At 44.4% G+C, this 21,947-nt stretch overlaps 1 protein-coding gene across 1 annotated transcript in view; it reads left to right on the top strand.

Moving 5' to 3' along the window:
- Positions 1 to 21,947, top strand: part of MCPH1 (microcephalin 1) — a 440,996-nt gene that overhangs the window by 410,018 nt on the left and 9,031 nt on the right. The window contains exon 13 of the mRNA XM_063442914.1: positions 6,580 to 6,817. Within this exon, the coding sequence (XP_063298984.1) occupies positions 6,580 to 6,817 (238 nt within the window). The remainder of the gene's footprint in view (positions 1 to 6,579; positions 6,818 to 21,947) is intronic.

The following is a 21,947-nucleotide window of genomic DNA, read 5'->3' on the forward strand; positions in this document are numbered from 1 at the left end:
TATCACAGGAGCTCATAAACAACACCTTAATGTGTCAATGTCATTGCTGTAGTGCTATGCGATTCACAGTGAACATTTTATTGTTGTAAAGCTATGTGATACACTCATACCCAAAACACTACAGCAAAAACACTTTCTCAACACCGTTGCAGTTATAAGCAGCTGTTTGCAGGGGTTTGTTAACTAGGATCAGAATGCCTAAATCCTCTCCAGTGAGATTAGTTTATTGTGGTGTTTGCGGTGAGATTAGTTAATTTTGTGTTTGCCATGGGATTCGTTTATTCTGGTATTTGCAGTGAGATTAGTTGATCGTGGTGTTTGCAATGGGATTAGTTTATTGTGGTGTTTGCCGCGAGATTAGTTTATTGTGGTGTTTGCAGTGAGATTAGTTTATTGTGGTGTTTGCAGTGAGATTAGTTTATTGTGGTGTTTGCAATGGGATTAGTTTATTGTGGTGTTTGCAATGGGATTAGTTTATTGTGGTGTTTGCAATGGGATTAGTTTATTGTGGTGTTTGCAATGGGATTAGTGTATTGGGGTGTTTGCAATGGGATTAGTTTATTGGGGTGTTTGCAATGAGATTAGTTTATTGTGGTGTTTGCTGTGGGATTTGTTTATTGTGGTGTTTGCAGTGAGATTAGTTTATTGTGGTGTTTGCTGTGGGATTTGTTTATTGTGGTGTTTGCAGTAAGATTAGTTTATTGGGGTGTTTCCGGCGAGATTCGTTTATTGAGATGTTTGCAGCGAGATTAGTTTATTGGGATGTTTGCAGCGAGATTAGTTTATTGTGGTGTTTGCAGCAAGATTAGTTTATTGTGGTGTTTGCGGTGAGATTAGTTTATTGTGGTGTTTGCGGTGAGATTAGTTTATTGTGGTGTTTGCTATGGGATTAGTTTATTGTGGTGTTTGCGGTGAGATTAGTTGATTGTGGTGTTTGCGGTGAGATTAGTTGATTGTGGTGTTTGCTATGGGATTAGTTCATTGTGGTGTTTGCGGTGAGATTAGTTGATTGTGGTGTTTGCGGTGAGATTAGTTGATTGTGGTGTTTGCGGTGAGATTAGTTGATTGTGGTGTTTGCGGTGAGATTAGTGTATTGGGGTGTTTGCAATGGGATTAGTTTATTGGGGTGTTTGCAATGAGATTAGTTTATTGTGGTGTTTGCTGTGGGATTTGTTTATTGTGGTGTTTGCAGTGAGATTAGTTTATTGGGGTGTTTGCTGTGGGATTTGTTTATTGTGGTGTTTGCAGTAAGATTAGTTTATTGGGGTGTTTCCGGCGAGATTCGTTTATTGGGATGTTTGCAGCGAGATTCGTTTATTGGGATGTTTGCAGCGAGATTCGTTTATTGGGATGTTTGCAGCGAGATTAGTTTATTGGGATGTTTGGAGCAAGATTAGTTTATTGGGATGTTTGCAGCGAGATTAGTTTATTGTGGTGTTTGCAGCAAGATTAGTTTATTGTGGTGTTTGCGATGAGATTAGTTTATTGTGGTGTTTGCGGTGAGATTAGTTTATTGTGGTGTTTGCTATGGGATTAGTTTATTGTGGTGTTTGCGGTGAGATTAGTTGATTGTGGTGTTTGCGGTGAGATTAGTTGATTGTGGTGTTTGCGGTGAGATTAGTTGATTGTGGTGTTTGCGGTGAGATTAGTTGATTGTGGTGTTTGCGGTGAGATTAGTTGATTGTGGTGTTTGCGGTGAGATTAGTTGACCGTGGTGTTTGCGGTGAGATTAGTTGATCGTGGTGTTTGCGGTGAGATTAGTTGATCGTGGTATTTGCAGTAGGATTTGTTTATTGTGGGATTTGTAGTGAGATTGGAGCCATACAAATTAATTTGTTGCCAATCTTTCAGAGACCTATGAAGACAGTGCAAAAAATACTGAAATATATATATATATATATATATATATATATATATTAATGATATTACATTGTACAGAAAATAACAACTAATCCTTAATACATTTTATACCACAAAAAAACACAAACCAATCTTTTCTCTTGATCAGTGAATTTTGCGATATGTTCTAAATCTGGTTATAACTATGTAATGTGACATGGAAAATCTCAGTATAAGCAATATTTTTAATCGGAGCACAAAACAATTTCTTTCTCAAAACGGCTTCCATGTGAATTGTGTTTCCAGCTGATTCAGTGATTCTTTTTTCCCTGTGCAATAATGCAACTACTATGGACTGGTATGTAAAATATTTGTTTAAAGCCATTAATTTTAAGGTCCTTTCACTGATCCTTTATTATGACACGAGCAGGTAAAATGATGCCAGTGTTTATACTTCTGTGTAAAGAGACGTGTCCGCTCTTAGTCCCTCTTTAACTGCTTCACTAAGCAAACGAACTAGAGGTATCCATAGCTGGAAGAGGTATCTCTTCATTTAGATTTGATAAATTACACTATTAGGAAAGTTCACTTACTCAGTTCCCAGAGGAAGCTTTCGAGGCCTACATGGTCAGTTTGAACATCATTCATGGTAAACTCAGCCCACATTCTTCATGCTGAAAAATGTTATACTTCTAGCTCAGTCATGTATTCAAAAAAGGAGAGAGGCTTTGAGCATGATCCATTTTAATCCTATGAGTTCTGGCAGTGTGTGTTATAATCTTTGATTATTCATTCCATTCAGTTCTGTAGTCCAAATGCATCTTACATGGTTGCACATCATATACATCATCTAGTTGTAATGTTTTATGAAGCAGAGACTTGTATAATATTATATACACAGTATATTTAGATGTAAAGATATGTTACATTATTTAACGGGAAACTGAAGGCACAATAACCACTTCAACTGATGGAAGTAGTTATGGTGCCTGCAGTCCATGGGTGCCGGGTCTCACATCAAAGAAAATGAATGTGGTTTGGCACTACCAGGGAAAATAGAGTTTGAACTTGTGCACCTCCTGGAACTCCCTGGTAGAGACCTGCAACCTCCACTTACTAATATCCAATACAAAATCCATGGGTTCAATTTCACTTTAGTTTTTACTGTAAATAATAGTGCTTCTTGTCCAAGAACTTTTTATAAATCTCATTGTGTGGAAATGGCGAAAGTTTTACGAGTTTGTATATCCCTCCATTGGTATTGCCGTAAATGAATGCTTTAATTAAAAAAACATATTTTTTTATTGGACGTGTTCCCTAATTACTTTAGATTCATGAGCCCTCCATTTTTTTATTAAATTAAAAAATATATTAAACGTATTTCAGCATTGGGCCAGACCCCTCACGGCAGCCCATTCCTCCTCTTGTGCAGTCATAAATACTGATGACTTTTGTTCCAGAGAAGCATTGAAGACACACAGTGTCCAGCAAACACACTTGGATACAGACATGTTCATGAGAATATTATGTAATTTAGGTACCATTTTAGTTTAGTGTGAAAGCTGCCTCCCATAATCTCAAACAGCACACACTACTGTATTTTTGGTGACTTGATGGCAACACTGTCAAGCTGGAGATGACAAATTGAATTTCCATCAAATGCCTCACAAGCCAGTCTTAAAAATATTTGTCTATATTAACCCCAAGAAGGCTATATTCTAAATTACAAGCACATATCGCATTTGGTCCTCTTTGCCAAGTCCCAAGAGCCTTTTGGTTTCCCATATACCTCCCTCAACCCAGGTCCATAACCAACAACATATAAAGACTTCCTGCTGCATTGGATATATTAATAGATATGCGTCCTGTTAAATTATTTCCGTATGTGTTTTTATATATATATATATATATTTTTTTTATATATATATATATATATATATACAATGTATATATATATATATATTCCAATGTTATTTATTTTATCGCTGTATGGAGCATGAACTCGTTTTAAATCCTGCTTTAGAAGAAGTGGTGATTTTCTGGGCACCAATATATCTGGGAGTATTACCAAGCTTTCAATAGAAATAGAGTAGGGAGTTTTCACATTTCTCATTGGATAGGAAGCATGTCATGAATAGGAGGTGCTTTGCAAATGTGGAAATGTAGACGTTTGGTTTTTGCACTTTACGTTTTACCCCGAATGTAACTTGATTATTTCCACTGATGAAATGTTTTTTTTGTTTTCTCTGAGAAAACCACAAGCAAAAAAATAAAGTAATATGACCTATTTATTAATTTCAGAATGTAATTGTGTCAAGTTAATAAATGATTCCTCTCTGTATTAAATTGCTTTTTAGCTTAGCTTTCTGAAAGCTTTATTATGATAAATTAATAAATACAGAAAATGGACCAAATTAACATTTCAGTAACTTATAAGTATTTACTATTAAAGGGAAACTATAGTGCCAGGCAGGACCGAACTAAGACAAAAATTAGGCCCATGCATTTTTGAATCACAGCGGCCCACTAAGAATGGTGCGGGGCCAGAAGGAGGTATTTTGTCATCACCAATGACAAGCACTCCCCCTCTCAAAGTGAGCATGTTGCTCTTCCAGGGCAACCCATGCGCAGAGCCCTGCTGAAGAGCTATTGAATAGGAAAAAAGCCCTGTGTTTGTTCTGCACAGCGCAAGCAAGTTTATTAACATGCTTGCACTGTGTTTGCATGTGAATTGTCTCTGGTGTCTCCATAAGTAGGATACCAGAGGACAAAAGGGCCAGGAAAGCATACTGTGCATGTGTTTGGAGCCTTCTCGTGGAAGAGTGAGCTGATAGTGGTGTGGTGTTTTGTGTAAATATGTGGTTTCCGTTGTGTTGTGTTTGTGATGTAATATGTGTGGATAGGGTCTGGAGAGAGTGTGTGTATAGGGCTTGTAAAGTGTGTGTGTTTAGGGAATGTAGTATGTGCAGAGTGCAATAATTAGCTTTGCAGACTCAAGGAACCTGGGACACTGCACCCGGACCCCTTCAATGAGGTACAGTGGTCTGGGTGCCTATAGTGTCACTTTAAGTACTTATCATTCCACACAAAAACAACAACTTTTCAACTTCTCTTAATGTTAGTTTTTCACAGACTTACTGTATAATATTTTTAAAATAAGACAAAACATTTACTTTGTTCAAACATGATTTGACATGAATGTGTTCTTGGTTAAAGATGTCTTTATACAAATATAATGTGATTTGCTCTTCAGCCAAATCAGACGCATTTCTCCAGAGACTTTATAAAAATACATGCTCATTTCTGTACATTCCCCTTGATAAATACTTCCTAATATGAAAAACCCATGTGTTTTGCCTTTTAAAGATCTATCATAACTTTGACTATATACATATTTGCATCATTATGAATAATCCTTCTAAAAGTAAGTTGATGTTTTTTTATTCCATCATGTAATTTTTTGTTTTATCCTTTTTCATAATGTCGCAAAAACAAACGTTAATTGTTTGGATCTTAACTCACAACACTGGAAGGTATGAAACCAGAACAGGTTAGGACAGCTTCTAAAGGGCAGAATAAATGGTGGGAACCGCACTCAATCCCAGCGGCCACGGGTGCTCCAGAGCGGGACCAGCAATCCCAAGATAATAGGCAGAGAAAAGAAACTCACAGGCACTCCGAATTCAAGCCGCAGGCAGTTTTATTGTAGCAAAATGTAACACAACGTTTCGACCGTAAAGGTCTTTTTCAAGCTTCTAAAGGGCAGCACAGTGGTGCAGCTTTCATCACTGGTGATGCTTTCAGGGTGCAGGTCCACCCAAAAAGGGGAAGGACGGAGCAGATAAGCAAGCCTGGTGTGAATGCATGCCAGGCTGACAAATCCATTGCTCTGGCCAGTACCAATCAAGACTACACATGCACAAAGCACTGTCATATGCTTTGTCCATATCTGAATGCACTGAGTACAGTTTGTTTACAATGGGTAATAGGCTTAAATTCAATTTATATTAATGTCTATTTAGTGAAAGCACTGGTGATGCTTTCAGGGTGCAGGTCCACCCAAAAAGGGGAAGGACGGAGCAGATAAGCAAGCCTGGTGTGAATGCATGCCAGGCTGACAAATCCATTGCTCTGGCCAGTACCAATCAAGACTACACATGCACAAAGCACTGTCAAATGCTTTGTCCATATCTGAATGCACTGAGTACAGTTTGTTTACAAAGGGTAATAGGCTTAAATTCAATTTATATTAATGTCTATTCAGATGCTCACTTTAAATAAAAAATAAAAAAATAGCTTGATCAATGTCCATGTATTGGTGTATGAATGTTCCTGGATGGTACCAGATTTGTTTTTCTTTTTTTAATAATTGCATTTGGACCGTATTTGAAATTCTAAAGCAAAAAGAAGATATGCAGAAGACAAAATAAAAACTACTTTGTCGCACTTGGGCAAAATTTGGCAAATGGCATTGTTTCTGCCACCACATTGTTGCTTGCGACGGCTAAAGATAACATGCATCTTCTTTCAAAATGTGCAATAGATGCCTCTTGCATCTTACGGTGCATGCACAAGATCATCTATAGAAATTCTGCAAGTGACAGGGCCATTTTTACACACATCATTTACCAATACTCAGAATTGCCTTTAGAGTTAAGATTGTATTAATATAATGCAGGTAAAAGAGAGTTGACATTTTTGCTGATATATTTATTGTAAAATGTGTTTTTCCCGATACAGATTTACCGATTACAACGCCACCTATCCGCTGGGGAATACCAGCAGGAACTACTTGGAACACTCCCAACTATGTTCATTTCTCAACACAGCCAACCTCCTTGTGACAAACTCTATGAAATAGTGCAGCTTTGCGGTGGTAGAGTCAGCAAGACCCTGCGACAAGCTAAAATCTGTATCGGTGAAATCGCTGGGAAAAAAAATCCTGAAATGCAGAGTGTATCTGAAAAATGGCTGCTTGGTAAGATATTATTTATTATTATTATTATTATTATTATTATTTATAAAGCGCCAACATAAAGTTCCGTAGCGGTGTACAATGGGTAGACTAACAGACATTTGTAACCAGATGAGTTGGACTCACAGGAACAGAGGAATTGAAGACCCTGCTCAATGAGCTTACATGCTAGAGCGAGTGGGGTATAGTGACACAAAAGGTAAGGATAGGGTAAAAAAGTAGGTTGTGAGGATAGTATTCATTGAGGGCTTAGTGTTTTGCTTTGATGACCGTTTCAGGAGAGGAATCAGGGTACGGAGAGGGAAATCTGTTCACAGTTTTCACATATTAGCTAATCCAATACAAATGCAAACAACAAACTGCTATTGGAATTATTAGAATTATTACTTGTGCAATGAGAACAGAAACTGTGATAATTTTTAACTGAATGGGACATGATCACTTATATAGCAGGCCATATCTACACTTGGCTTATACTGAGAAAACATTAATGACCGCATAGAAAGGCTGTACGTTATTCGGAGATGTTGCAAGTGCAACCATACTCTTCAGATGGCCTTTTGTGGTATTGCAACAAAAGAGAATACTGCAAATGGGATACATTCTTCAAAATAATGCAGGCTATACAGGGCTTCGCTAATGGAAAACTGTACTAAAAAAAGAGAATTCCAGATATAATTCACTCATTATATTCCAGATATAATTTACTCATGTTTCATGATACACTTGACTATACTATCAGCCTCATATTTATAAAGGAAATGGCAATTTTAGAGAATAGCAAATATGTATAAATGAAAAAGCAAATGTATAGGTAAGATGTCTAGAAATTAATGAATTATTTAGATGTTTTTCATTTTGCTTTTACATTTTGTTTCACTATCTGTGTGGTCCTGCTTGAGGACGGATGCATGGGAGAGGGGGACACTATTTGACTGTGGTCTATGGAAAACAATGCGGTCTTTTAACCCCTTAAGGACAGAGCTTCGGAAGCTTGTCTTTCACTTTGTGACAACGGCATTTTTTGCATTTTTTGCTGTTTGCGTTCAACTGCAATTTGCATTTGACTAATTTATTGCACCGACGCATATTATATACCGTTTTTTAAAGGACAGAAAGGGCTTTCATTTGATGTAACATATATATATATATATATATATATACATGCTTATTTATTATAAAAAAACTACAGAAAAATGCAAAAAAAAATGAAAAAAATTTGATTTTTTTTTACAGTTTTTGCAATAATAATGTGTGCCTAATTAGTGCAGGTTAAGGAAAGTAATTAAAAATAAATTCATTTAGTTGTTCTGATTTACAGAATATATAATGTGTCTGGGATTTTCAGTTTTTTTTTGGTAGTTACAGGTCACAAAGCACAAGGAGTAAAATAAACTTTTAATATGGAGCGATTTTAGAATTTGGTATGTTTGTCTTGTAAGCTTTATAGCCATAAAAGAAAACAAAATTGCCACACAAAAGTATATATTTATATAAAGTAGACACCACAGGCTATTTACCTAAGGTTGTTTTGACACTTTCTACGTAGCCATTTTACCGCCAACCTCTGCTAAATATTGGAGTAAAATTGTGTTTTTTGGGGGTTTTCGCACACAAACTTATAACAAAGAACTTCTCATGTGTATTTTGTAAAGTTGGTGTGTGCTATTCCTGTACAAAGTTTTATTATGTGTTCAGTTACTTCTGATGAGTACAACGGTACCCCCATTGTATGTCTTTGGCACTATTTCGTGAAGCTACAGTGCCATATAGGAGACCTGTCCTTTTCAGTATTCACAGTAGAATTTTGAGAGACGGATTTAATGAGCCTATGCTTCCATTTGGGGTATTATAACAGTTTGACTGTTCAAAAAAACCCCACAAAGGCCTACCATTTGTAAAAGTAGACACCCCAGGGTATGTCATAAGGTGCATATTGTGCCTTAACATGCCCCCATTTTTTTCACCATTACATGCCAAAGTATGTGGTAAAAAATAATTTTGTGCATTTTTTACATACGGATTGCATTTTTGCTGGGCATTTTGTATATTTCATATGTGCCACTGAGTTCAAACCCCCCAAATTATGCTCAGCTAAGTCTTCTGAGTAAAAGGACACCCCCATTTTATGTCTATGGCACTATTTCGTGAAGCTACAGTGCCATATAGGAGACCAAGCCATATCAGTTTTTACCGAACTTTGAATTTTGACGCCGGGCCTAAGTGCAATTTCCAAGCATCTTCGCAGGTTTTAAATTCAAACTACCCCACAAAGGCCTACCATTTCTTAAAGTAGACACCCCATGGTATTTCAAAAGGCATATTTTGAACCTTAGCGTGGGATCATTTTTCCGCTAGCGTGTACCAGGTGTAGTGGTAATAAGCGTTTTTTTCTGCCTTTTTGACACACAAAGTGAGTTTGCACAGTATATTTTGCAAACCATATGTGTACTACCACTGTATAATACTTCATATGTTGCTCAGCTATGTCTGCTGAGTACAAAAATACCCCCGTATGTACCTTTGCCAGGTATATGTGGACATCGGAGGGGCACATTTGGGACACAGCCATTCCATTTTTTTTTTAAACGTTATTAAAACGTAATACTTAAACGTTATTAAAACTTTTTTTTAACTTAATTTTTTAACTTTTTAAAGCTTATTTTTAAACTTTTTTTAACGTTAACCCCTACTTAGCCTAATACTAAATCCCCCAATTCCCCACTAACTTCCACCCTCCCCAGCTAGCTAAATTTATAACTTTAAAATTTTTTTATTAATTAATAAAATAAGTTTAACCCCTGAGGGTTAAAAAAATAAATAAATAAATAAAAAATCAGATCATAGTAAAATGTAATCCCTGCCAATTGATCACTGTAGTCAGTGATCAATTGGCAGGGAAGGGGTTAATTTTATATTAAAATGGGTAAAGGGGGGTGGGATTTTAATTTAACTTTATTGTTTTGTCACCAGGGGGCAGGATCACTGAAGATCCGGCTCCCTGCACTTCACACAGAACCAGGAAGTGCAGGGAGGCGGAGGTGAGTATAGAGAGCACATGTGCCCGCTCTCGCATGCTGTCAGAGCGGGCACATGTACTCTGACAGCCCGATCCGGTGCTCCCGGTCTGCCTCTAATGCAGAGGCAGACCGGAGCACCATTAACCCCAAGATCGCCGCGATTGCGGCGATCTGGGGTTAATTTTAACGGGTGACGGACGAGGTTCGTCACTCGTCGTTAAGGCAATCCCCTGAGTGACGGACCTCGTCCGTCACTCGTCGTTAAGGGGTTAAAGTCTGTCTTTTAAAAAATTTAAATAACGGATGAACCATAGTGTAGATCAGGGGTAGGCAATCTTTTAGTAGTACTGTACCAAATGGATATATTTGATATATTGAGTTGTGTATGTTACAGTATTCTGCTTGTGTTATTTGTGGGTACCGCAATTGCTTTGTAGAGTTGTATTTATGCCTATGTGGGCTGTAATATTGTATAGAATACGATCATGAGTAGTTTGTGACGTTTAATACCTATGAATGTGGGCTTTGTATGGGGGATGTTAGTGGAATTATCTGTGGATGATATGTCACATTGTGTGGTGTATGTGGATAGTCCATGGTGTTGTGTTTGTGGGGACTGTGTGTTTGTGTGTGAACTTTTTATATTATTTGTATAGGTGGGAGGCTTATTCTGCAGCTCTGTGTTTTTTCTAGCAGTGTGAGTGATTTCCTTGGGTCCCAGTAGGGACAGGGCTAGCCAGGTGCAGGAGCTGTGATAGCAGCTGTGGGTTGCTCTACTCCCGTGCAGGGTTTCGTTCTGAGATCACTTCCTTTAAATACTGCAATGCGTAAATTGAGGATCGGCCTTCACCACCTGCAATCACCACTTGGTTTGCACTAAGGACTCCTGACCAGTGGCGTACATACCAGGGTCGCAGGGGTCGTGGCTGCGACCGGGCCCGGCCCACCAGGGGGCCCGGCCGCCCCTGCGACCTGGTATGTACGCTCTGGGCCAGCCTCTTCTCCTGGGGGGCCCAGGAGCCGGCCACCTCCGGGCCCCCCGAGGCTGGCCCTGCTTACACCCGACTGGCTGGTCCTGCGGTCACGCGAGGGAGCACTCTCCCCTGAGTGCTTCCTCTTCAGCTCACTCGCGCACCGCACTGATACCGGAGCCGGAAGATGTCGTCATCTTCCGGCATCCCTACGCGGCGCGTGAGGGAGCTGAAGAGGAAGCACTCAGGGGAGAGTGCTCCCTCGCGCACCGGCCAGCCTGACTGCCCGCCTAGGAGCCCAGCAGCACCACTGGACCCCAGGGAATCCCCTCAGCACTCCAAAAGGTAAGGAGGCTAGGGGGATTAAATTTTTAAAAAAAATGTGTTAGTGTGTGTGTGTTAGTGTTACTGTGAGTGTTAGTGTGTGTGTGTTAGTGTTACTGTGAGTGTTAGTGTGTGTGTTAGTGTTACTGTGAGTGTTAGTGTGTGTGTTAGTGTTACTGTGAGTGTTGGTGTGTGTGTTACTGTTACTGTGAGTGTTAGTGTGTGTGTGTGTGTGTTAGTGTTACTCTGAGTGTTAGTGTGTGTGTTAGTGTTACTGTGAGTGTTAGCGTGTGTGTGTGTTAGTGTTACTGTGAGTGTTAGCGTGTGTGTTAGTGTTACTGTGAGTGTTAGTGTGTGTTAGTGTGAGTGTCAGTGAGTGTGTGTCTGCTAGTGAGTGTCAGTGAGTGTTACTGTGTGTTTGTGTTAGTGAGTCTGTTTGATGTCTGTTAGTGAGTGTGTGTTTGTCAGTGAGAGTGTATGTTTTGTAAGTGAGTGTGTATGTATGTCTGTCGCTGAGTGTGTCTCTGTCAGTAAATGTGTGTGTGTCTGTTAGCTAGTGTGTATGCGTCTGTTCTTGATAGTGTGTGTGTGTCTTCAGCACTTACCTTTCTCCAGCGCCAGACTCCCTTGGCGCTGGGGATCCCTCCGCCGCTCAGATCCGAATGCGCATGCACGGCAAGAGCCGTGCGCGCATTCAAACCGCCCATAGGAAAGCATTACTCAATGCTTTCCTATGGACGTTCAGTGTCTTAGAATCGCGGAAGCTCCTCTAGCGGCTGTCAGTGAGACAGCCGCTAGAGGCTGGATTAACCCTCTCTGAAACTGCTATGCTTTTAGCTGCAGGGTTAAAACTAGAGGGACCTGACACCCTGACCACTTCATTGAGCTGATGTGATCTGGGTGTCTGTAGTGGTCCTTTAAGTGTGTGTGCATCTGCATGCACTGGTGTACATACCGCGGTCGCAACCCCTGCGACCAGGTGCCCGCCGCCATGTGTTGCGGCCCCGGCCTGCGCAGAGTAAGCGTGCGTGGGGGGGGCCATGGATCAATTTTTGCACCGGGGCCCCATAGGTCATGTGTACGCCACTGCTCCTGACATAGGTGTGCACAGCCTATTGCATTAGGGTGTGCACCCTAAAGCACACACATACACTGCATGTATATGTATTTTTATATATACATACACAAATATATATATATATACATACATACACACATATATACATGGGGTGCAGTGTGCGTGATTGTGAGGGGTGCAGCGTGTAAGGGGTGCAGTGTGTGTGATTGTGAGGGGTGCAGTGTGTGTGGAGTACATTGTGTGTGATTGTGAGGGCTGGGTTGTTGTGTGAGAGAAGCTCTGCAGGCTATGATAGGGGTCTGAGAAGGGAGCAGCCTTTTAATTTCATTATACTTATTTTAATATTTTTTTAAGTGTTTACCACCACCCCCTTCTCCTCCCACCTTGTTTCGTACCTGCATCCAGGGAGGGGGGTGGTCAGCATATTCCCTGGTGGTCTGGTGGCACTGTAGGGGCTCTGCAGCTCCACCGGGTTAAGGCTCTCATGCAAGTCCCAGCACCACATGGAATCGAGCGTTGCCGTGTGGGGGCTGAGAGTGTTTGGGAATGGTGATAGTGTATGTGTATGGGGTGACCGTGTGTGTGTGGGGGGGGGGGATGATAGGGTGTGGGTGGGGGTGACAGAGTGTCTGAAGAGGGGCTGTGATAGGGTGTGTGTGCGAGGGGGCTACAGGGTGTGGGTGGAGGTTACAGGGTGTGGGTGGGGGTGACAGGGTGTGTGGCGGGGGGATGTGACAGGGTGTGTCCGTGGGGATGACAGGGTGGGGGCTGGAGTGGCTGTGACTGGTGATGCGGGGGTGGAGGGGCTGTGACAGGGGGTGTGGAGGAGCATTGACGGGGTAGGGAGAAAGGAGCAGTGACGGGCGGAGGAAGGAGCAGTGACAGGGGGTAGAGAGGGTGGAAGGGCAGGGACAGGTGGTAGAGGGGCAGTGACAGGGGGTGTGGGGGTGGAGGGGCAGTGACAGGGGGTAGATGGGCAGTGACAGGGGGTAGATGGGCAGTGACTGGGGGTAGATGGGCAGTGACAGGGGGAAGGGGGGTGGAGTGGCAGTGACATGGGGTAAGGGGGGTGGAGGGGAAGTGACAGGGGGTAGAGGAGCAGTGACAGGGGATAGTGGGGGAGGAGGGGCAGTGACGGGGAAGGGGGTGGAGGGGCAGTGACGGGGTAGAGGGACAGTGACAGGGGGTTGGGGGGTGGAGGCGCAGTGACAGGGTTGGGGGGTGGAGGGGCCGTGACAGGGGTGGGGGCAGGAGCAGTAACAGGGGGTAGAGGGTGGTGGAGGGGCAGTGACAGGTGGTAGAGGAGCAGTTACAGGGTTAGGGGTAGAGAGGGCAGTGACAGGAGTTAGGGGGTGGTGGAGCAGTGACAGGGGGTAGAGAGGGCAGTGACAGGGGTTAGGGGGAGTGGTGGGGAAGTGACAGGGGGTAGAGGTGCAGTGACAAGGGTTGGGGGTGAAGGGGCAGTGACAAGGGTAGAGAGGTAGTGACATGGGATAGAGGGGCAGTGACTGGGGATAGAGGGGCAGTGACAGGGGGGTAGAGGGGCAGTGACAGGGGTTAGTGGGGTAGATGGGCAGTGACAGGTGTTAGGGGGGTAGAGGGACAGTGACAGGGGTTAGGGGGGTGGAGGGGTAGGGATAGGGGGTAGAGGGGCAGTGACAGAGGTTAGGGGGGGTGGAGGGGTAGGGATAGGGGGTAGAGGGGCAGTGACAGGGGTTAGGGGGGTGGAGGGGCAGTGACAGGAGGTAGAGGAGTAGTGACAGGGGTTAGGGGGTAGAAGGGCAGTGGGGTGGGGGTGGAGGAGCAGTGACGGGGTAGAGGGCTAGTGACAGGGAATAGGGGGGTAGAAAGACTGTGACAGGGGTTAGGGGGGTAGAGGGGCAGTGATGGGTTAGGGCGGGGGTGGAGGGGCTGTGACAGGGGGTAGAGGGGTAGTGACAGGGGATGGGGGCGTAGAAGGGCAGTGACAGGGGTTGAGGGGGTAGAGGGCCAGTGACATGGGTTAGGAGGGGTAGAGGGGCAGTTGCAGGGAGTAGGGGGGTAGAGGAGCAGCGACAGGTTGTACGGTCAGGGTGGAGGGGCAGTGACAGGGGGTAGGATGGGGTGGGGTGGAGGGGCAGTGAGTGACAGGGGGTAGAAGGGGGGTGGAGGGGCCGTGAGTGACAGGGGTTAGAAGGGGGGTGGAGGGGCAGTGAGTGACAGGGGCTAGAGGGGTTTTATAAATACCTGCCCTGGTGGTCCAGTGGTTGCCCTTTCTCTTCAGTCTGCAGCTCCGCGGGGAGTGAGCTGCTGACCACATGGTGAGTCTCGCGATCTCCAGGCAGAGCGTTGCCGCGGAAACGCTCTGACAGGCTGGAGATCGCGAGACACCTCAGTCTGCAGCTCACTCCCGGCGGAACTGCAGACTGAGGCTGGACTGACAGGAGGGGCCTCGCACCCGGCGGCATTGTGGGCAAGGCGCCGGGCCCCCTCCTGTGTCGGGTCCTCGGTCATATACCGAAGACCCGACATGTTAGTCTGCCTTAAGCATAGGCAGTGCAGCACGGAGTTGTGATTAGGGTGTGCTCAGGCACGCCTCCTGATGGGCCATGCCTGTTTGGCTCTGGTAGCCTTGAGTGCATTACAAAGCACCCCGAGTACTATGCATGGCACACGTGCCGTAAGTTGCTGATCCCTGGTGTAGATAATGAGGGCATTGTTTGGTTATGCAGGTCTGTCGTGGGATGGCTTTGTCAGTTATTCTGCAATATACACAGAAAGGTGCTTGTGTTTTATTTATTAGAGGGGAATGGTTAATTGTAATTTTGTATACTGTTCTAAAGAATATAGATGTATCCATGCCAGTCTATAATGTGTCTAAAAATTATCATATTTTATAAGACACAGCCATGAATATTTTTTAAACAATTGTCCAAAGAAGAGTTGATGAGAAATAACGAGAGTCTGGCTGAAAAAATGGACTGTTTGAGCCAAGGAACAACACAAATAAGAGAGGAGTAATGATTTCAAAGAATGAAAGGCATTTGAGAGTAACCAGCAACATCAAACAGAGCAGTGAAGTCAGAGTATTGAACGGAGAGCTAACATCTTTGGCAGCTTTAAGACTACAGACCTCTGATAGGAAAAGATGTATGGTCTGAGAAAAAGAACACATGAATCTGTGCTGTAATCTTGATTTTTTTTTATTTTTTTTTATTATTAACAAGAGGCTTTTTGGAATGTGAACTTTTAAATTATATTTCATCTAGCATGAGTAGGTGCATTGAAGCTCCCAAGTGAAACACTCCGCAACAGCGTATATTTATATTTGATGTTTGCCACAGGGAAAACATAGTGGGAAAAAGCAAATTGTGGAATACAAAAGTGAATATATGGCGCTTATTTGCGTGAAAAAAAACAAACAAAAAAAGTTTGATAGATGCAGCAGTAACCTTATGTAGTACAAAGACTCAATAAAACACCCTCTGTTGCAATAAATGTAAAATTGTAGATTATGCTAACGTAGTGTACAGATAATCTTAATTTTAATAATGACAGGAGGCGAGTATTTGCATAAACTTTCTTTACTTTATGCCTCCAGCAGCACAAGTCAATCAATCAAATGAAAAAAGTTTTAACCAATCAGAGTCCAGCACATACAGTATATAAGTCCCTGACAGACTCTCCATTTCCTCTTTCTTTGATGTATCCATGTCTGGAGAAAAACTTCCGAAGCTGTGTTGAAGAACTTTGAACAGTAGAACTTGATAACTTGCGGTATAAACTGTGAATACTTGGAATCGGTGTCCGCTTTACCTTGCGATGTTAACCGTGTGATGTCAAGCTGAAAAACATAGAAACAAGTGAAAGGTTGTGGAAAACCACTGTTGGCCGTACACCACATCTTCTATAACTGTCCACATGAAAATTACTGTAATACATTTTATTGTTGAATAATGTAAACCTGAGTCTACCGTATGATACAGATATAATCTGAGAATTGTTATGTCAAAAGCTATCGTCATGTCAAATGTCCTTTGGTGTCGTTTTTACCGTCTTCTACAGTATGTGTCCCTCGAGTAATACTTACCAGTGGACACCCTAGCGTCCCCCCAAGAGTATAGGGCGGGAGAGCAAGTGGAGGGAAAATACTTGCCTCCTGTCATTATTAAAATTAAGATTATCTGTACACTACGTTAGCATACTCTACAATTTTATTACATGACAGGAGGCTTCCTATTTTGCATTTTTAACGCTGTGGTAAAAACGCAAAGGACGCGTGCGACGATTGGCGAAAATAAAATACCCTGAAGGTACTCTCTCGTGTCCAATCTGCCGTACGCAAAATATCAGTCAAAGAGGCTCCCGTCATAAGGGCTCTAGATGCCGCTGCCCCCCTTACTGAGTGGGCCCCAAAACTAGTGTCAATTCCCGCTAACGATAGTAACCATCTTATCCACCTGGCTAATGTAGTTGTAGTAACCGGTTTGTGAGGTTTGGTGTATGAGATTAGTAATTGTCCGGATCCCGAAGCCCTTAGGGGCGCCGTGACCTCAACATACCTGAGCAGTGTATCGACGACACAAAGACGAGGAACCATTGGAAAAAAGGGGTAGGACACGGATTTGGAGTCCGTCTTTGTCCTGCGTGAAATCAAAAATCAACACCGACGGGGGTTATAGAGAACCCATCTACGTCGAATGCCCGAACATCCGAAACCCGACGAAATGATACTAAACATAACAACAAAGTGAGTTTGGCTGTCAATTGTCTGAGTGACAGGGTCGTGTTATCAGGCCAGTCCCTAATGAAACGAATGACCACGTCCACATCCCATAGATGTTGATATTTCGGAGCTGGTGGCCTGGCTAATTTTATGCCCCTTAAGAGTCTGCACACTAATGCGTCTTGTCCCACTGGGGTACCATTGATAGGGATGTGCGCTGCTGAGATAGCGGAGCGAGTAACATTAATAGATCTGTATGATTTTCCGTCGGTGAAAAGGTGTGCAAGGAAATTTAATATGGCTGAGACAGGTGCTGTAAAGGGATCGAGACTCCGTCCCAAACACCAGCTGTCCCAAACATTCCATGCTGCCATGTAGCTCCGTCGTGTACCCGGAGCCCATGAATCCCATAGGAGGTCTTTAGTCGTTTGCGATAGATCTGGGGCTGTCCAGGATCCCCTGAAAGAGTCCAGACCGCTAACTCTAGACGGTCCTGCATTATTAGTGGATGAGGTTCTGCACCCGGGTTCGTAAGAATCGTTGGAAAAGTTGGTAATACTAGTGGATGGTCCTGTGACAATGCCAGTAGGTCCGGGAACCACGCTTGGCTTCTCCACAGTGGTGTCACTAGAATCAACGATGTTCTGGACATCCGAAGTTTGTGTAGTACCCTTGCTATCATCGAAAAAGGTGGGAATGCGTATGCTCCTACCGATGGCCAGCGTTGTAGGAACGCATCTACCGTCTCGCTCTGCGGATCCGGTAGCCAGCTGTAATACCTTGGTAGTTGTGCATTCGTGCGGGATGCGAAAAGGTCTATGTGGAGTGGTCCTCTGAGTGTTCTCACCATGTCGAAGATCGTTGTATTCAGCTGCCAATCGCTGTTGTCCCGCCAGTGACGTGAAAACCAGTCTGCTGTGAGATTGTTGAGACCCGGTAAGTATTCCGCTCTGAGTGTTATATTGCGTGGAAGACAAAAACGATATATGTCCTTGGTGGTCTCTGTCAAGGCCCGTGACCTGGCTCCCTCCAGGTGATTCACGTACTGAACCGCCGATATGTTGTCCATACGTAGGAGTATGCAACAATCGGACATGTTCTTGGCTAGGCTGCAGATAGCAAAGGAACCGGCTATCAGTTCCAGGCAGTTGATGTGAAGTTGTTTTTCCTCTTCCGACCATGGTCCCCCCGTGGATGCGTGCGCGCAGTGGGCTCACCAACCCCATAGGCTGGCGTCCGATTCCACAACAAAATCCGGGTTCGGACCGAAGATGGCCCTGCCGTTCCAAGCTTCCATGTGGAGGAGCCACCAACGGAGTTCCGTCCGTACCTCCGCAGTCAATTCGATTTCCTGAACGTACGAGTGTCCCCGTCTGAGATGGAGAGCTTTCAACCTCTGCATGGCCCGGTAGTGAAGGGGTCCCGGGAAGATCGCCTGTATGGAAGATGACAGCAGACCTACTATTCTGGCCAAGAGCCTCAGAGGGACCGTGTCTCTTCTCAGGAAACGTTGTATCTCCTTCCGAATGTTCGCGATCTTCGCTTTGGGGAGACGCAGCGTACAAGACACTGAGTCTATCTCGAATCCGCCGGGGAAAGTGATGACTTCTCTTCGTTCACTATGAAGCCTAAAGATTCCAGAAAGTGCACTACCGATTTCGTTTGAGATCGAAGTCTGGATTCGCTCTCGCAGAATATCAGAATGTCGTCTAGGTAAATTAGGCACCGAGCACCCAATGTCCTTAAATGCGCCACTGCCGGCTTGAGTAGTTTTGTGAAGCACCAAGGAGCGGAACTGAGTCCGAACGGGAGACATGTGAACTGACATGTTCGACCTTTCCAGTGGAAGCGAAGGAATGGCCGGCTGGATTGGGCCATCGGGACTGACAGTAAATCCAAGCGGGTGAACCAGTCGTGATCCAGTAGTAGATCCCTGAGGAGATGGACGCCTTCCATTTTGAAATGTCTGTAGGCTACGAATGTATTGAGTTCTCGCAGATTGATGACGGGTCGGTAGTCTCCCGTCTTTTTCTGAACAACAAACATGTTGCTGATGAATCCCGTGTCGTCCGGAGCGAATTCGACCGCTCCTTTGAGGAATAAGGTCGGAATCTCTTCGTCTATGAGTTTGGCGTGTTCCGACGATGTTCTTATTGGTTGTGGATGGCGTGTCTGGAAAGGAGTGTCCGTGAAATCTATCTCGTAGCCCTTGACCGTACTTAGGATCCAGGCGTCTGCAGAAATCTTTTCCCAATTCTACGAAAAAAGAGACAATCTGCCAGCAGTTAAGTGAGAATGGCAATGAATTGGTGTTTGAGTGCTCACCTGAATTGATGCGTCCGCGGCCACGGGTACGTGCCCCTCTGGGGCGGAAGGTGCCTCTGGTGAACGGTGGTCTTGATGGGAAGAAAGCTTGCAACGTTTGAGTTCTGGGGCCTGTCGGCCAGAAGCGGCTGGTGGCTCGGCCCCGTTGGCGACCAGCCCTGCCGAAAACCCCCCTGTATATTGAGGGTTTACGGAAAACTTGTTTGATCGAAGTTTGAGTTTTGCTTAAAGTGGTGAAGAGGTTCACGTGCTTCTTTAATTCGCCAATGAAAGGTTCCCCAAACAATTGGCCGTTGGCTTGCGGGCCCAACTCCTTTTTCCCCAGTTCCAGCAGTTTAGAGTCCATTTTGAGCAGGGCGGCCTTGCGTCTCTCTGTACATAGGGCTGCGTTGGTATTGCCCAGCATGCAGATCGCCCGTTGAGCCCATTCCCTAATTGCATGGGCGTCTAGAGTACTACCCCCAGTGAGGGCGTCATTGGCCAGATACAACATCTTTGCTAGTGGTCCTAGCATGTCTAAAAGCTTATCCTGAGAGGCTTTGAGGCCCTTCTCGATGCCTTTGCGTGGATCACGGCCCACTCGTGACATGAACAATACTACTGTAGCGTCGAATTCTGGGGTATGGGCAATCTTGTCCGGAAGTAAGGGTCTCGGACACTCGGCCTTTAGTCTTGCGCGTACTTCTCTTTCCATTGGCTGCCGTAGCCAGAAATGAATGAATTGGGCCAGATGGTCTGGGAGGCCCCACTCTGATGACCTTGGGTGGCGTATTGTGCGTGGGTCAAACATCGGTGTGCCCTGGGGGTCCAGGAACTCTTCCGATCCGTCTGTCCGGATGCGGGGTTTCCTCTGCCCGTGACGGGTGTCTCTGTCTTCATCTGGGTCCGACCCAGAATCATCTTGGCGTGCCCGCCAGTTTTCCTCTTCGGACGGTGAATCCTCCACCTTCCATTCGTCCATAACCTCTAGTGCCGGAGGTGGGTTATGTTCTTCCTCATCAGAAGAAGATAGTGGAAGGGTAGAAGGGTCTTGGCGTTCCGCCTGGCGGCTCCTTTTCAGTGGAGCTTTGCCCTTCGATTTCCGTGGGGCTGGTCCATTACCTTTCCAATGTCTCTTGGATGAAACCAAGTCCCCTGTAGACCGTTCCAGGTCTTTAGTCTCAGGATCCTCGCTTGAATTATGTGACCATAATTTTGCTATAGCCTTTTCCATGGAGGCCGCTACTGCGGAGTTAATCATTGACTGAAAGTCTGGTTGTGTGGGTTGAGAGGATTCGCTCATGATGCCACGGTCTGTCTGTGGGAGATAGGACAGGGTCAGTTACCGAAATACTGAGTAAACGGTAATGAGTATTGTGGCCTTCCACTTACGACTAGGGTTCCCCAGTGTATGAGAATGGACCCAAGCGGTTCGTAGACCGGTCCTGTAAGTGTTGCACCGTTGCTGCAATTATGGGCTGGTGAGGGGGTCACCCTCTGTGAGACCGGGGTAAGTGGTCATAAATTGACAGGTGTAATTCGTTCAGCCTGTGTGGTCCAATAATAAGTTTGTAGGACGTGTTCCAATAATGATAGCCCAATGGAAATATATTATCATAGATTTTGCCTCCGATGTCTGGAGGATTGTTACGGGTCACCCGAGTCGTAAAGTGGAGGGTGCCGGTGTCAATATCTGCAGCTTATGTATAGGGGGGTCACCCCAATGATTGTATAGCTTGGTGCAGTGGCAGCACACGCCTGGGGGTCACCCAGTGCAGGGGGGTCACCCCTTTAATAATAATATTCAGTGTGCTAGTGGGGGGTCACCCCACTCAGAGGGGTCACCTCTGGAGAGTACACTTATGCTGAGAAAATCAGTGTGTCTCTTTAAATTGTATATTTAATTATATTCCAATATTTTATCTCCACAGACTTGTTTGAATATGAAGCAGTTGACTGTTCCTTTAAATCCAAATCTGTTGTTAATAATTTATTTCCACAGATTTATATGCACAGTTGAAATCCAACACTTTTAGGTAAGTATGAGCTTTACTGGTTGGCTAGGTGTATTGGGAGTAAGTGGCCGACCGTTTGAATGACGGTTTGCCAGAATCCAAGACGGCCAACTTGGATTTCGCGGTCTTCCGCGAGATCCAAGATGGCCGCCGTTCGCGCCAAAATGCTGAGCGGTCCACGGTCGCGGTGTTAGCCGCGATCGCGCCCGCCAGTTACAAAACGACAGAAAAAATTTCGGGTCTCCCCGCTCCCACCTCCCCACACGAATCCCCCCCCCCCCCCTAGAGGTAATCCTCGCACCTAATGTTAAGCGCGATCACGGTAGCTACCCGCGATCGTGCCGTGGGAAAATGATAGGAAACCGGGAAGGGAGTGATAGGGAGGGAAAGCAGGGGAAAACCTGGAAGGGAAAGAACTCGATCTATGGAACTAAAAATTCGTTTTGGTTTAAATAAAATTATGAATATAGCAATAGGGAATAGAATAAAACAGTATGACTAACAGACAAAAACTCAACCAGAGAAACTGAAAAACGTTTAGACACTAGATAAAACAAAATAAGAAGAGCTATGCTTAAATAAAATTATGAATAATAATAATAGGATATGAATGAATATTATGACTAGCAGAAAAAATCAATACTCTGACCTGTGCCTTGGCTGGAGCAGCAAAGAAAGAGGAAATGGAGAGTCTGTCAGGGACTTATATGCTATAT

This window comes from Pelobates fuscus, chromosome 2, assembly GCF_036172605.1.
Source record: "Pelobates fuscus isolate aPelFus1 chromosome 2, aPelFus1.pri, whole genome shotgun sequence".
In the NCBI taxonomy this organism is placed as follows: Eukaryota; Metazoa; Chordata; class Amphibia; order Anura; family Pelobatidae; genus Pelobates; species Pelobates fuscus.